The following is a 15,107-nucleotide window of genomic DNA, read 5'->3' on the forward strand; positions in this document are numbered from 1 at the left end:
TTTCAGGCACGTTTTGTTCAGTTTCAGCTGAAATTAGCAAAATAGAAAAATCCAAATGAAATGTTTAATCTAGAAATTGAAGAAAAGGAGCAATGAGTTGAGTGAATAATAACAAATTTTTATGCAAGAGAGAGAGAGAGAGGGGGGAGGTTTAGGGTTGAGAACTAACGGTGACAGGCGGCGACAGAACAACGCGAACGATGGACGATGCCGTGACATCGTAGTGGAGGATGACATAAGGGAGGACACGCCACTGAGGCACGGTTGAGGAGAGTGACGCGAGGGCGGGGGTTTGGTGCGATGGAGACCGGGGAGGCGAGGGAGAAAGAGGCAACGCCGGCGCCAAGGAGGGAAGGAGAAGAAGGAGGCACAGCGCAGAAAGAGTAATGGGTGGGTGGAAGCAAAACAGAATTAGGGTAAAATTTGAATGGGATTATTTAAAATTTGATTTTTTATTAAATTTTTAATTGATATGATAAATTATATTTAATTAGTTTTAATGTTGGTAATAGTTGGCAGATACTTCTTGGTACCCTATACTTTTCCATTTAACAAACAGGTTTAAAATGAGCGTTAAAACTTTCCCTTGGCGCCAAAAAATTTTACTGTTCACATTCTCAAATATACACAATTCTACCGTAAAGCTTAAAACCCTTTCATACATTTTCTCTGTCACTCTCCCATTCTCACCTCAACGATGAATCGCCAGAAATCGATACTCTCATTCTTCCAGAAAGCCTCGCTGGAAAACAAATCTTCCGGTGAGCGCCGACCTCCCGATTCGTCTGTCCGTCAACACGACCGTAATTTCACGGCCGCCGTCAATCCTCCAGCGCCGGCGGTAGAAGATGTCAGAGGAACCGACACGCCGCCGGAGAAGGTGCCGCGTCAGGTTCTACCGGCGACCTTCGCTTCGATCGGGAATGGCTTTGCTCCTAACCTCTTTGAGAGCATCATGCACAAGTTTGTCAGCGACGGCGATAAGCATAGTCATAGGCAAGTCATTCGTTCCCCTTATGGTTTTGTTTCACCAAAATGCGAGAGAAGAAAATGAAATGTGCTTATTTCGTAAAGTTTCGATGTTTTATTTTCTTATATTGTTTCCTTTTTCCATTAAGTTTATTAGAAAATAGAAAAATTGTAAGTTTACAGAAGTGTCAACTTGTTATCTGAACTAAATGCATGTGAAAGGTGAATGGAAAAAAAATAGCATGTGAATTTTCACTTTGAGAATGATGATCAATCATCATATTTTGGATTATTCGGTAAACTTTTGCAACATAGTAAATTGAAGCAATTTGATTTCTCCAAAGAATTTCATTCTCTAGCAAGTTAAACGATACCGAACATACAGCTGGAACTGAAATTTATAAATGAAAAACACTGTTTAGTTTCATTTTTATTTTTGTTATTATGCCACTACAATGATATTATGTGTGCTAATGTTTTTGCAGGAGCCAGTCATCAGATGACAGTTTGTGTAAGTCTTCTTCACCATTATGTGCTAACGGTAAAGGACAGCATCAGGAGTATGAAGGAGCTTTCCAACCTATGGTGAAAAATACTGCTGTAAGTCTCAAGGCAAAGGCAAATCAGTTAAACATGGTGCCTATCGAAATTTATGATGATGTTGTTAGGCCTGAAACACCAGGAATGCAAGTTTCGTTCATTGATGGATTCTGGCAAACGAGTCAGATTTCTTGAGGATTCACCATCACTGAACTTGACTAAGAAGGAAGCAGAAGTGGCTAGCAGGTTTGAGTGGCTTGATCCTTCTCGAATCAGGGATGCAAGTGGAAGAAGGCCCAATGATCCTTTGTACGACAGGACGTGTAAATACATAGATGTTCTGCTATTTTTAAAGTGGTTAGTCCATGAAGTATTTTGACTATTGATGTCGTAATACCATTTAATTCTGAGGATTTACTGTGTATTCATTAACTTCAATTAATAGTAGTCTGCCATAATTAATGGCAATCACAGGGGAAGTTTTATGAGCTCTATGAAATGGATGCTGAAATTGGCCATAAGGAGCTTGATTGGAAAATAACATTAAGTGGTGTGGGAAAATGTCGACAGATCAACTCTTTTGTCGTTTGGTTATTACTTTCCTACTGGTTTTACCTCTTAAAGATTAAAGAGAGTTGTTATTACTTGCTACTTCAGGTTGGTATATCTGAAAGTGGGATTGATGATGCTGTCAAAACTTGGTTGCTCGGGGGTAAGTACTAAGGATAGAGTGAGATTTTGTTCGAAAGTTGATTTGACTAAATGTAATGTACATCTGAAGTGGAGATTTCGTGCAGCACATAGATGAGTATGGCTAACTCCAGATAGATTGGATGATATGAATTAATCTTACTAATCATTTTGCATATCAATTTCGTAGCTAATGAATTGAGGACTTAGTATACCTGTTTTGAGTTTTTCCTTTCATTGTGAAGATACAAGGTTGGAAGGGTGGAGCAGTTGGAGACATCCGAAGAAGCAAAGGCTAGAGGAGCCAATTCTGTAAGTTTTTCCATGCTTACAGTTGTGTTGGCTTTGTTAAATTCTTGTAGATGACATTGTTCTTTGGTTGTACATAGAAAGTTTTTTCATCATAGCTTTTTACTCTAGATGTGGATAAATTCATCTCCATTCAAACATTTTGAATTTTCTGTGTCTTAGGCTGGGTTTGGTAAAGCTTTTTGAAGAGGTGCTTGTGCTTTTTAAAAGCACAAGTACCTCATTTTGCGTTTGGTAAATTAAAAAGCCCAAGTGCTAGTGCTTGCGGCTTTTAAAAGTTATGGGTGCTTTTGAAAGCACCTACGAGGGAGCTTTTCAAAGTTGGCTTGTGCTTATCAAAATTAAAAAAAATCTAATATAATAAATATTCAAAATTACCATTATTAATTATTAAAACCAGATTTTATTTGTTTTCCCACACATATTTTCTTCATTATATTGCAATTGAAATATTCATATATTTCTAATTTCTCAACCTAACTTTCACAAATTCTAACACAATCTTCATATATTTTTTATTTTCCAACTTAATCTTCACAATTTCAACACAAATACATCTCTATCATGTATTAGTATGAACTTCTATCTATTTATATTATTTTTTGTGAGTTGTTTTTGTATTTTCTAGTAGATGTTTGTTTTTCTCTGTTCTTTAGAACGTGAAGAAGGAGACCTGATTTATGGAAACCAATCATAAAATTTTCGTACACCAACTTCATGAACATTAGTCAAAATTATAATAACAACATATATATACATATATAAATATAGATATATAATTTTACTTGAGATATGTGTCCCATTTTCTGTGATTTATAAAAGTGAGTCAATATATATAGATGAGTAATGGATGTATCAGTACTAACATTGGATTACATACAATTTTATTATTGACTATTGATAACTCTATTTATATTAATATAGAGAATAAATCAAATAAATATTTAAATTATTGATCTCTAAAATAAAAAAAATTATTCTTCATTATAAATATGTTTATTATAATTTTTTTAATTTTTAAAAGCTATTTTACTAAACACAATTATAGTGCTTATGCTTATTAAAAGTTATTTTTGACGTAGTTTTAACAAACGCAAGTGTTGCAGCTTTTAAAAAGCTATCTTTTAAAAGACAGCTTTCATAAACTACTTTCGAAAAGTAAAAGCTTTACCAAACCAAGCCTTAATCTATCGAACCATCTGCTTGCAATGAAAGAGGTTTGCACTGTTGCTGAATTATTAATTTTTGCAAGCCTAGCCACGCAAAAGCCTTAGTCACCATAGACCGCACCTTATAAGTATACCTAATTCAGTTTCAGTCTCACCCATTCTCTTCTTCACATCAAGATTACTTCACAAGTCTCTTTGATATCCTTTCACTCTCTTCTTCTCTGATATCCTTTCACTCTCTTCTTCTCCTCAAGATCACAATGTCAGAGTTTTTGCAGCAGCACGATCTTGAAGAACCATTTCTGCACGGTGGTGTCTTCATGCACGGCGTGGTGGTGCTTCCACCCGAAACGCCCTTCGCGTGGTGGTGCCGCAGCCGTTCATGCAGCACGATCTTCAAAGACATCCCTTCTTGCACTACCCCTCCATGCACGGTGCGGCGGTTGCACCGGCATTGTCCTTCTTGCAGCAGGGTCCCTTCTTGCAGCAGGGTCCCTTCTTGCACTACCCGTCCATGCGACCGGCAGAGCCCTTCTTGCAGCAGAGTCCCTTCTTGCACTACCCGTCAGAGCCCTTCTTGCAGCAGGGTCCCTTCTTGCACTACCGTCCATGCGACCGGCAGAGCCCTTCTTGCAGCAGGGTCCCTTCTTGCACTACCAGTCACAGCCCTTCTTGCAGCAGGGTCCCTTCTTGCACTACCCGTCCATGCGACCAGCAGAGCCCTTCTTGCAGCAGGGTCCCTTCTTGCACTATCCGTCACAGCACTACCCGTCACAGCCCTTCTTGCACTACCCGTCCATGCGACAGGCAGAGCCCTTCTTGCAGCAGGGTCCCTTCTTGTACTACCCGTCCATGCGACCGGCAGAGCCCTTCGTGCGGCAGGGTCAGCACGATCTTACACTGAGAGATCCCTCCTTCTACGTGGGACAGAACGAACTGCTAAGGTATAATCTTGCATATTCGGCGGCTGAAATGGTCAACCGCCTGGTCTCAGAGGTAGTTCCACCTACCCAATCCTCGGAGCCAGTTTCACCAACCCACTCATCCCGCTCGTCAAAAACTGAATCATCGATCATAAGGGTGATTTTTAGAGACAGTAGTTTTGGAAGAGGAGAAATTCATCTTGATATGTCAAGAGAATCAGATATATTTGATTTAGTAAATAATATAGATGATTTGTTAGAAACCGTTAAATCCCGTCCCCCATTGATTGAAGCGGCCAGAATGGAAAATTGTTGGTCTCAGCTGGGGAATCATCTGAGTTTTATTTGGATCCAAGCACGAAGTTCTCTAGCTTTTTTGTAACTGGCCATGAACTTGTAATTGAATATCAGTGATGTAACTAATTAGTCAATAAACCCTAAACAAGGGTTAAAGATGTAATATACTGTCAAGGATTTGTGCAGAAAATAAGAGAATTGAAACCAAATATATGTTTCCTTTTCCTAATCTTAAAAATCTGGAGTGTGAATCTATGAATTAGTAGTGTCTGGTTTTTTCTTTTTCTGTCCCTTCTATTTGCTTCCTTTCATGCATTTTGTTCTTTGTTCACCTTTGCAATTGCATGCAATCACTTCCATCAGAGTCCCAAACAGCACAGTCCAACCTTTTCCATTATGCTAAGATCATTAGATTAAAAAAAAAGGTAAGTAGATTCTTCACCTTCATGTCTGCATTGCATTTTAGTGTTTTAAAAATAATAATTTATGGTTCTGTGATGAAATTCATGACATGGGTCTTGGAGGTTTCACATTCAGTTCACATTTCCCTTGAGAAAGGCTCAGTTTTTTCCTATTTTATCTTCAAATTCTGTGACTCACTGTGAGACAGGTCTTTGGTTTGAAATTTTGAATGATTCTGGTCTTGAAGGAATGAAATGCAAGAGAGGAAAAGAAGGAAATTTGAACATTATGAGGAGAATTAGAATAATTTATAGTGACCCATATGCAACAGATTGTTCAAGCGAAGAAGATGACAATTTTTTGAGCAATGACTATGAACAACATGGTCCTAAGAGATTCATCAGAGAAATCTATCAGCTGAATCTAACTCTATTATGTGTTGCATGTTATGCAGGGTGACAATGATATCTATGAAAACAGGAGAAATGACATGTATCAGGGAGGGTCTAGAAGCCCTCCGTACGAGGACACATATGAACGGCGTTATAGTGACAGGTCTAGTTCAGGTGGAAGAAGTCCTGGATATGATCAAGAAAGTAGGCAATATGGTGACTATGGGAGGAGTCCTGGTCGTCCTCCAATAGTCAATGATTGGCGTCGTGAAGATCGTAGAGTATCTGATGGGGATTATAAGGTAGAAAATCAATCTCCTGATCGAGCCAGAGATGTTGGTTCTTCCAGTCCACCTGTGGTCCGACCTGTTAGAGAGATAGGGGAAAACGTAGTACCTCTTCGGATAAATGAACCCCCCAAAACCAAACAGTGGTAAAGCTGCAGATGGCTCTGTGTTGACACAGGTGAAATTATCATCAAATATCAATGGTGTTTTGTATAATTTAGTCATTGTGTTTGATCTTGATGCTTTTGACCCGGCTTTTCTGTGGAGTCTTTGTATAATTTAGTCATCTGTGTTTTTTGATCCTGATGTTTTTAATAATTTATTATCATTGATTGGTAGGTTTGCTTAAAACGAAGCCACATACTTATATGCTATAGCAAGTAAACTATGTTTTGTCTGTTAAATTTGATATTTATACTGTTATTTCATTCTAGATGTTAGTTCATTTGACATGATGTTTTTAAATTGCTGGTGAATTTATTACTATCGATATTTCAAGCTTTCCTGTGCAAGCATGTAAAAATTTTCTTATACAATTAGCATGAATGTTAACTGTTAATCTGGGGTCTTTCTTAATTTTCTATGTGATGTGGCTCAGTGTTTCCTTTTGCAAGTATGTATGATTTGACAGACCTGTCCTTTTGTCTCCTTTAGTTTAGTAAGTACCTGACTACAAATGCATTTTATAACACAGTAACATTTCTCGTAATTTCAGCGAACCACATCTTCCAGTAGCTTGGCGTCCAGCAATGGGAATCCAGTGGATGTTAAGCCTGAGATTACAAAGAGCCTTATTGATTTTGATGCTGATCCTGAACCACCTGTTGCTCCGGCAATTCCTCCAGCCCAACAAACTAATGTGTCTCAACCTGTTGTGCAGCCAGAAAAATCCAGTGCTGATAATTGGGCCTCTTTTGATGTTGCTTCTCGAGCTACAGCAAATTCAACTCCAAGCCCTGTGAATGTAAATCCACTTGAATCTGTGTTGTCGCAATTGTCAGTGCCAGCTTCTTTACCTGCACATCTTTCTGGAGTCCAAGCTGGCCCAACTGTTGCAACAGCCATTCCTGCGGGCAACGCGACAACACCTGCAAGTGTCGGCGGTTTCTCAGCTTTTCCATGAGTGGTTCTTCAGGACCATCTCCGGACTGGCAACAGCACTGCCTCCTAGTAATGCAGGACAGTGGACTGGTCTGCAGCATCAGCAACCATTGTTTCAAGCTAATGCTACCCATTCCACACAACAATATAAACCACCTGTAGGTGGAGCTGTAAACAATCAGGTTTGGCTAGTAGAGTAGTCTTTTCAGTTGTTCTACTTGTTAATTTCTGGCATAGTATTTGTTCACCCTTTCATTGAAAATAATCAAAATATCTTGCAGCCATGGAATATTTCCTCTGTGCCGACAGTTCAAGGGCATCAAAATACACCAATGCCACATGCATACCATGATGCTATAAACCCTGCCAATACAATCAGTGTTGTTTCACAATTCCACTGAAGTAAAATCAATGGGAAGAACTTCCCGAGGTATTCCTTGCAGCTTAGATTTACCTTGTAATCATCTAAATGTGCAAGATTGCTTGCAAATATGTATTGTTTGTCTTACAGTTTTTTGTGATTCATGCAGGATCTATTCACTGTGAAATACCCATCCTATCCTGCGCTGGTTCCAGGTTGGCAAATGGGTCTTCCCCGTGGCATGGGTGTCTCAGTGCAATATAATAATGTGGTGGTACTGTTACAATCCAAATTGATTAGCTTGCAAGATTATCTGAATCTTTGGCTAGTACAAAACTTTGATGCATTTCGCTAATATAATGTCTGCTCACAGTTACAGCCCATGCCAAGTTTTCCGCAGCAATCAAAATCTGTCAATCCATTTGATGCCGGCGGTGAATCTTCCCAAGCTCAAGCACCAACTGTATGTGACTTCCATTGGTTTCAACTATAATTAACGTGTTGCCAATAATAATTCATACTTCATGGTCTCTTCCAAAGTTAAATTTTTGTGGGTTGTGCATGAATATTGTATTAAATCATAATATTTGAAATTTCTGATGGGGGATTTCACTCTTTTAAAGTGCATATTTCAGAAAATAAATGGTATGGTATAATTTGGATTTGATTTTGTACAAGTGATGAACTCGAGTTTCTGGTTTGTTTCCTTTTTCTTTTTTGTTTTTCTTTTGTTTTATTTTATTTATTTTTATCTAGTTACTGAAGTATATACGTTGGTATCTGAAGTGTGCATCATGCACTTTAGCTGAACCATATTTATTAATAAGATAATAAAATGCTCAAATTGCTCCTTTAAATTTTACACGCGAGTCAAATTGGTTCCTCCAGTTTCTATTGAATCAAATTGGGCCCCCCAAAATTATCTAGCATGCATCACGTTAGTAACCCATTTTCTGTCTTCACACTGATACATGTTGATGTGTACCATAAAGTCGACTTTTTGTTGCATTCTACATGAACCTTAACAACAATCCAAATCAACATGGGTCAAAGGGCTTGAAAACAGATGTGTTGGGACCAATTTGATTCAATGAAAATTTGACCAATTTGACTCGTACGCAAAAGTTGAGGGACAAATTTGAGCATTCACTCTTAAGAGTAATGGATGTTCAGTAAATGGTAGAAAATCGCCCTTTGTTTTCTCTGTTGTGTCATTGAAATCTGGAATAGTGAAGGGTGATAACATGCTGACTCTCTGATGTGCCAATTCATCAATTAATTCATTGTACTATTACCTTTTAAGTTTCTTTTAGGGGAAAAATAGTTGGTCATGGTTGATGATATTCTATTTTGTTTTTCCTTGACCAGTTTCCTTCCATGTCATCTTTGCATGGTGCTCTGCCTAGTATGCCACCTTCAGGAGCAATTCATCCTGCAAGCCTGGGTAATCCATCACACGCCTGGAACCCGCCCCCGTCATCATCATATGTATCTGTCCTGCCTGGACAAGCACAAACTCATCCATCAGCTACGGGAGCAAGTATTGTTATCCTTTTTTAATTAATTTGTCAACAACTATTGCATGCTGAAATTCTTTGGCTTTATCATTATCTACTATCTTGAGCCTGAACCATCTGAAAATTACAGGGAATTACATTGTACAACAAATGCCGCCACCTAACTTGCCAATGCCAAGGTAACTACTGACTGTGACTTTGTAATGAGCTCCTTCAATTGGTTGTTATAGGTTAGCTTGTTTACATTATATACTCTTGGAAGCTCATCTTTGGGTGTAATCCTTCAGTAACTCTTAAATGTGGCATGAAGTTCAATGATATTAGGTGCAATTACCTGAGCTTCCTGTTTTGTGAAATGATTTCCCTGGGGCACTTTTTGTGTATAGTTCCTTAGCATAGTATGACTTGGAAATTTTTAACTGAATGTAGGCCAGAAGCTAGTAGTTTCGGAACTGGAGGAGCTGTTTTCGGCTTGTCAAATCCAGATCAGCAGCTAAATAATTCATTCTCCACCACTCCTGCCTCTACTCCCTTCCCTGCAGGGGGGAACCCATTCGGCTGATGTGAAAATGTGTCTTCCTGAACTTGTAAAATCAAGCATCAACTTGTTGCTCCCTGTACAAATTTGGATGAGTTTTGGTTTCTATTGTTAGTCAAAGTGATACATTCGCATTCTGAGAGATTTTGGTGTACCTGGTCGAAGTCAAATGTTTGTTACACGGCCAAATTGTTACTATAGGAAAGGTGAAGAGACAATGCCTTTTTTTTGGAAGCGGGTGCTAGAGGAATGAGTTAGAAGAGCTGAAAAATATTGTACCCCAAAAGAAAGAGAGAAGTCAAGTGGGTGCATAAAAACCCTTGGTAGAGACGATTGTTATTTGGGTAAGGGTGAACCCATGTGTTCATCAATTAAGATTGTCGTGTCGATTGAGTAGTGGTGTGCTTATTAGTATCATAGTTGTATTTTAATTTTTTTTTTTTTCGGTTTTACTCTAATGTATGATTTTGTAATCTCAATTTTGGGAAGGTCTTTCTTTTTGTCAAGGTACATAAACTCATCTTTTTTATTTATATTTTTGTAAACTCGTCTATTACTATAGCCAAATTCTATTTCTATGCCAAACAATCTGTTTACTGAAATTATTACCCAAACCCAGAATGTTAAGAGGATCTCATTTCGTAAGTTAGTGCCTTCCAGCGGTTGAATTAATTTTCTATCCCTCTGCATGAAGGCATTTAACAATTAATAGATTCACCCTCGGGTAAATTAATCGCTTGCCAAAGAGACAAAAAAAAAAAAAAAAAGCGAGAATTTGTTTTATTTAGTATTTATTATTTTTGTTTTTTTGTTTGTTTCTTTTTTAAATTAAATTAAAAAGTGAGTTTTAAATTTTAAATAATAGTCACCAAAAAAATAATGTAAAATGAAGTTTAAACGTTAACAAAGTTCGGAGTAGATTAATTCGTAGGGTGGAGTAATATTATCAGGGCAGAGGAAGTAGTAGGATGGATGGAATTATCCAGACAAGACGAGTTCAAAAGTTACCGAGGGAAGCAAGTTTAGAACTGTTGTTGCCATATCAATAGAAGACTTGGAGAAACCAGATTTTCCATAACAAGGAGCCAAACAGTGAACAAATGATGAGAGGTAAAGCAATTGTGCATTATTTAGGAGATGGACGGGTCATCGTAACTCAGTGACGCAGGAGCGTTGTGCATGAAGTTTACTGGTGCATGGCGGTCACACAACTCAAAAACAGGAGTATGTTCGACAACTAGTCAAGTTATCAACCAACATTCTTGCTAGATCTATTGGATTTGATTATTTAGAAACCTGAAACAAAATTGATGATAATAAACATGTCTAGCTGCAGCTGAGGCTTGGCATAGATGGAAGAGTTACAGGCCTCTCATCAAACTACACTAGAGTTCGAATTTCAGAAATAGAATATAGAACCCTTTCTAGTGTGTACGAGTGTGCTGAGTGCGTTTAGTGTAAGACCGGAAAAAAATGTGTGTAGCTGATTTACAGATTGAATAATAAATTCTTCCAGCTCCTGCTAGCCTGATTTATAGATTGAATACTATTATACGTTTGTATCCTATTCTATTTTGTGAAATAATGTTCATCAAAATTTATTTGGAAATAAAATTGAAAGTAAATTATTGAATTTGATATTGTTGCTCGGATAAGTTTCTTCCTATGTCGTATTTGATTTGACAAGGTTTAATGAAAATCATCTTCTATAATATGGATTTCAGCATATTTAAGATAATAAGATGAAAATAAATGACAAAAAAAAAATATACTTTACTCAACGCTCTGAATAGGACTGCTCTTGATTATTAGTCTATAAATAATTCTTAGAGGTCAGCAATTTTTAGTTTTTTTGGTCATTATTTGTCCAACATAAATATTTTGTCTTAATAAATAAATTTTACTAATTCATATGTCTTTCTACAGAGAAGGCGACACAAGTCATTATTTTATTTTATTTTATTTTTGAATTGCAAGAGCTAACAAAGTAGTGTTATAGGCCGTTCCATGAAACTTGAGCAAACAAAAGAAAAAAAATTACAAGAATGATGTGACTTAACAAGACTGATGTTTTTAACATAATATCAAGGAGTTGCAATGTAGGAAGGTTTAAACATTATGCCATAATTTGTATTGAATTGGAGTTCTACAATCATAGCTAAAAAAGGGTGATGAGGCCCTCAATTAGAATACTCTCTGAAACTCAACCAGTGCATACGTAGCCCTTTCACGATGCAGAAATTGCTTGAAGCATCTGAAAGCATTTGCATGCAACATCGGAGCTGGTGAGGAGGGTTTGCAGCTCGTTTGTGACATGATGTTTACTTCCAATCATCAGGTGCAATTCACAATCCTACTTAATGATATGCTTCTTTATGATGAAATAACTGTGCCGCGCAAGGGATGTCCGAGGAGGAAGAGAGCAGAGTTGATGTATGATGTTGACAAATTCTGAGTGGAACAAAATATACAAAGAAGGCTTGTATTTAACTAAATACCTCGCTGGGGAGTCCAGTTCTTCTAAGAATATCAATGGTTAAGGTTTCAAGAACTCTTACTGGAGTGAGTTCCTCCGAATGCCTATTTACCACTGGCATCAGTACTTAAAATTTGGTAAACGCAAATGATTTTGGGGGTTTAAAATGAAAAAAATATAATTACCAAATATAATCAACAGTTCCCATGAACTTGGAGTGGTATGATGTTGCCAAGGGCTCCCCAATATCATCTCTTGTACCATGGTTTCCCTGCAGCAGAAACTATGAGATTTATGCAACACTAACTTCTAAATATCAATTGCCAGAAACTGAAACATATCAAACAAAAAAAGCTACTTGCTCCAAAGAGCATAATTAGCAGATTGAAACAATTTAAGAGAAATTGGATTAGAGACAGAAATATGGCCGCCAGATTAAAACATAAAACAAGGGCACCATTCTGAGTACTGTCGAGCTAGAAGGTGCTGAAGATAAACATATTCAATTAAAATGACAATTTTTCCCCCTGAAGAGCAGAAGTAGCAGATTGTAACAATTTTAGTTGGAAGAGACCCAAAAATATGATTGGCAGATTAAAACACCATACAGGAACACTACTGTAAGCACTGCGGAGGTTTAGATGATGCTGAAGATTGGCGGCTCCAATTGTGCCAGTTGCAAGGTTTAGTTCTTCCATGGTCCATCCGTGAAGAAATTGCCTAGAATGGGATATTGAAATGCTGCAACAGATATACACCCAAATAATTAATTAATAACACTTGGATTACAGGCTCTCGAACAATTATTCCAGCCCTACGGAATAATAAAGAGACAACTTATCATGAATTATTAAAGACTTAAATGATCCTGAATCTGATTTGTCACTTTATACCGAGGGGTTCGAAGATGAAGTCATGACTCGTGATACATAACACTTAAAATAAATGACTTTGTACAGACTCAAAACCAACCTAGCTTCATAACCAATCTGTGATCTGAAAACTCTGCTATTGGACTGTATTTCAAGTTGTCCGGACATATTTTTACGATTATGCAATTGGATGTCTAGCTGCAGAAAATAAAGCAATAACTTAGTTAATAAAAACTCTAAAACTCATTTGAAACCATATATCTAGAACACATGCAGTTAACAAAAACAGTTCCCTCAATCCCATGCATAAACCAAAAGGCTAGGGTGCTAAGAAAGGAAAATTAAACACTAAATCAAATAACAGACTGCATTAAAAATAACAAGCTAAAATGCTTTAGATTATACCATGATTAGAATATGGTAAACTCACTTTGGAAGAAGCCAGGAATTCATATATTGCACTCTGAAAAACATGAGATTTAAACAAAAAGCAGCGACGAAGTAACAGCATATTTGACCCCTAATCAGAAATTGTTCATCTTCTTAGTACAAAGCAAGATGTTACCTGTGGAAGACTATTTAAATCCCCAGCAATAATAACAGGGATACTACCCCATTCTTCTGATAACTTGTAAGCTTTATCAAGTAAAAGTCTGACCTATCCATCATGTAAAGTAGCAAAATTAACCGAATCAATAAAATAGATTAGAAAATTAAATCAACCCTAAACAACTAAATATGTTTCCTCCCTTTTAGTACAACCAGTGAAGCAGAATGATTTGCCAGCAGATGCAAAATCAACATAATGGACCCTCACTAGCTGAGGAAATTCAATAAATACCTGGCCAAGTTTGATGTCTCCACGATTTGGGTTGAAGAGCACATGTATATTTCCTATTACAGATCTTTTTCTTTCGGTAGATGATGTCCTACAGAAGTAGATAAATTAGTTTCAAAATGGGAAGTATGAAAAGTGTGAGCATGTACATGACACTTCCACTTTTCAAAATTTTCACTTAATACTAGCTTTGCAGCTTAAGATTAAGGCCACATGTTAACAAATTTTATATACTTTAGCATCCATTCCATGATATTTAAATAAAATCCTCGTTAAATTGAAAGATTCATCAGAGACATAAAATATTGAGTTTATATTACCCATAACCCATTTTCCCGAAGCCCAGGAGAAACTTACACTGTTGTTAGTCCAGAGGTTTCGGATTCTGGTTTATCATTTTGTGCCTGCCAATTGCCAAATAATGAAATAAGAACTAAATAAAAACTTTTTGATCTTTTCCTTTGAAAAATATTTTTTTTTCTTTGGCCGGCTGATCCTTGTCTAAGTTGCTCTTACATTTTTCTCAAAGATTTTGGGACAGCTTTTGTCTTTGCGTTTTCAATGGGTTTTTTTTTTATCTCTTTTTGGTGTTCCTCGTACTCAATTTTTCTCTATTGAGTTTCTATGACTTAGGTTATTTTTGTGATGCATTTCATTTCACCTCGGGATTTCCGATTCGTAGGTTGATTAATCTCCGAGTTCTTATATGACCTACTTTTATAACCTCTTTACACCGACTTGTACATTGTCGTTTTATCCTGACGACCATTTAGGTCGGTTCATGGGATTTTCACGTTTTGTCGAGCATAAGTCGGCGCGTTTCGTAGAATAATAACGCAAAAAGGAATTTCATAAAGAGATATTTGAAAAGGAAAGATCTTTATTTATTTGTAAGGGTACTTCTTTAGCTACTAAGGGTTTGGTTCCCCTTAGCCCCCACTTTGATGCCTCGTTAAAAATCTACCCTTCAGGAAAATCCTTTCTTTGGAAAAAAACCACAAAGTTGGGAAAAGAGTACATCAGGGAGTGAGATTCGCTTTTAACTATAGTACCTTTTCATATTACAAGCATGCTACGACCTAGGTAGCTTGGTGCCGTTTAAGTCGGTCACCTTATAGTAGCCTTTTCCAAAGACCTCTCTAATTTTGTATGGTCCTTTCCAATTGGCAGCAAGCTTTCCATCCCCAGATTTATTGACTCCAATGTCATTTCTGATCAAAACCAAGTCGTCTGGGGTGAAACTTCTTCGAATGACCTTCTTGTTGTATCTGTTTGTCATCCTTTGTTTCAACGCTGCTTCTCTTATCTGGGCTTGTTCTCGGATTTCAGGGAGTAACTCGAGCTCTTCTTTGTGCCCCTGTATATTCCCGACCTCGTCGTAGAAGCTCACCCTAGGACTTTGCTCGCTGATTTTAACTGGTATCAT

General features: G+C 37.3%; 1 protein-coding gene, 1 long non-coding RNA gene and 1 pseudogene across 2 annotated transcripts; 2 read left to right on the forward strand and 1 right to left on the reverse strand.

Annotated features, from left to right (window-relative positions):
• The first annotated feature begins 5,721 nt into the window (after positions 1-5,721).
• LOC130981301 (probable ADP-ribosylation factor GTPase-activating protein AGD14) lies at positions 5,722-8,910 on the forward strand (annotated as a pseudogene).
• LOC130982830 (uncharacterized) lies at positions 8,911-9,614 on the forward strand. Its single transcript, XR_009087203.1, has 3 exons — positions 8,911-8,980; positions 9,088-9,136; positions 9,387-9,614. It is a non-coding gene; the product is annotated as an uncharacterized LOC130982830 (long non-coding RNA).
• Positions 9,615-11,478: 1,864 nt separating this feature from the next.
• LOC130981302 (carbon catabolite repressor protein 4 homolog 5-like) lies at positions 11,479-15,107 on the reverse strand. Its single transcript, XM_057904900.1, has 11 exons — positions 14,761-15,107; positions 14,198-14,222; positions 14,039-14,085; positions 13,685-13,772; positions 13,409-13,501; positions 13,274-13,306; positions 12,944-13,041; positions 12,580-12,712; positions 12,157-12,242; positions 11,994-12,075; positions 11,479-11,882 (listed from the first exon to the last, which is right to left on the reverse strand). The coding sequence occupies exons 1-11, from the start codon at positions 15,105-15,107 to the stop codon at positions 11,853-11,855; spliced, it is 1,062 nt and encodes a 353-aa protein (XP_057760883.1). The 3' UTR covers positions 11,479-11,852.

Source organism: Arachis stenosperma, chromosome 5 (genome assembly GCF_014773155.1).
Source record: "Arachis stenosperma cultivar V10309 chromosome 5, arast.V10309.gnm1.PFL2, whole genome shotgun sequence".
NCBI classification, from domain to species: Eukaryota; Viridiplantae; Streptophyta; class Magnoliopsida; order Fabales; family Fabaceae; genus Arachis; species Arachis stenosperma.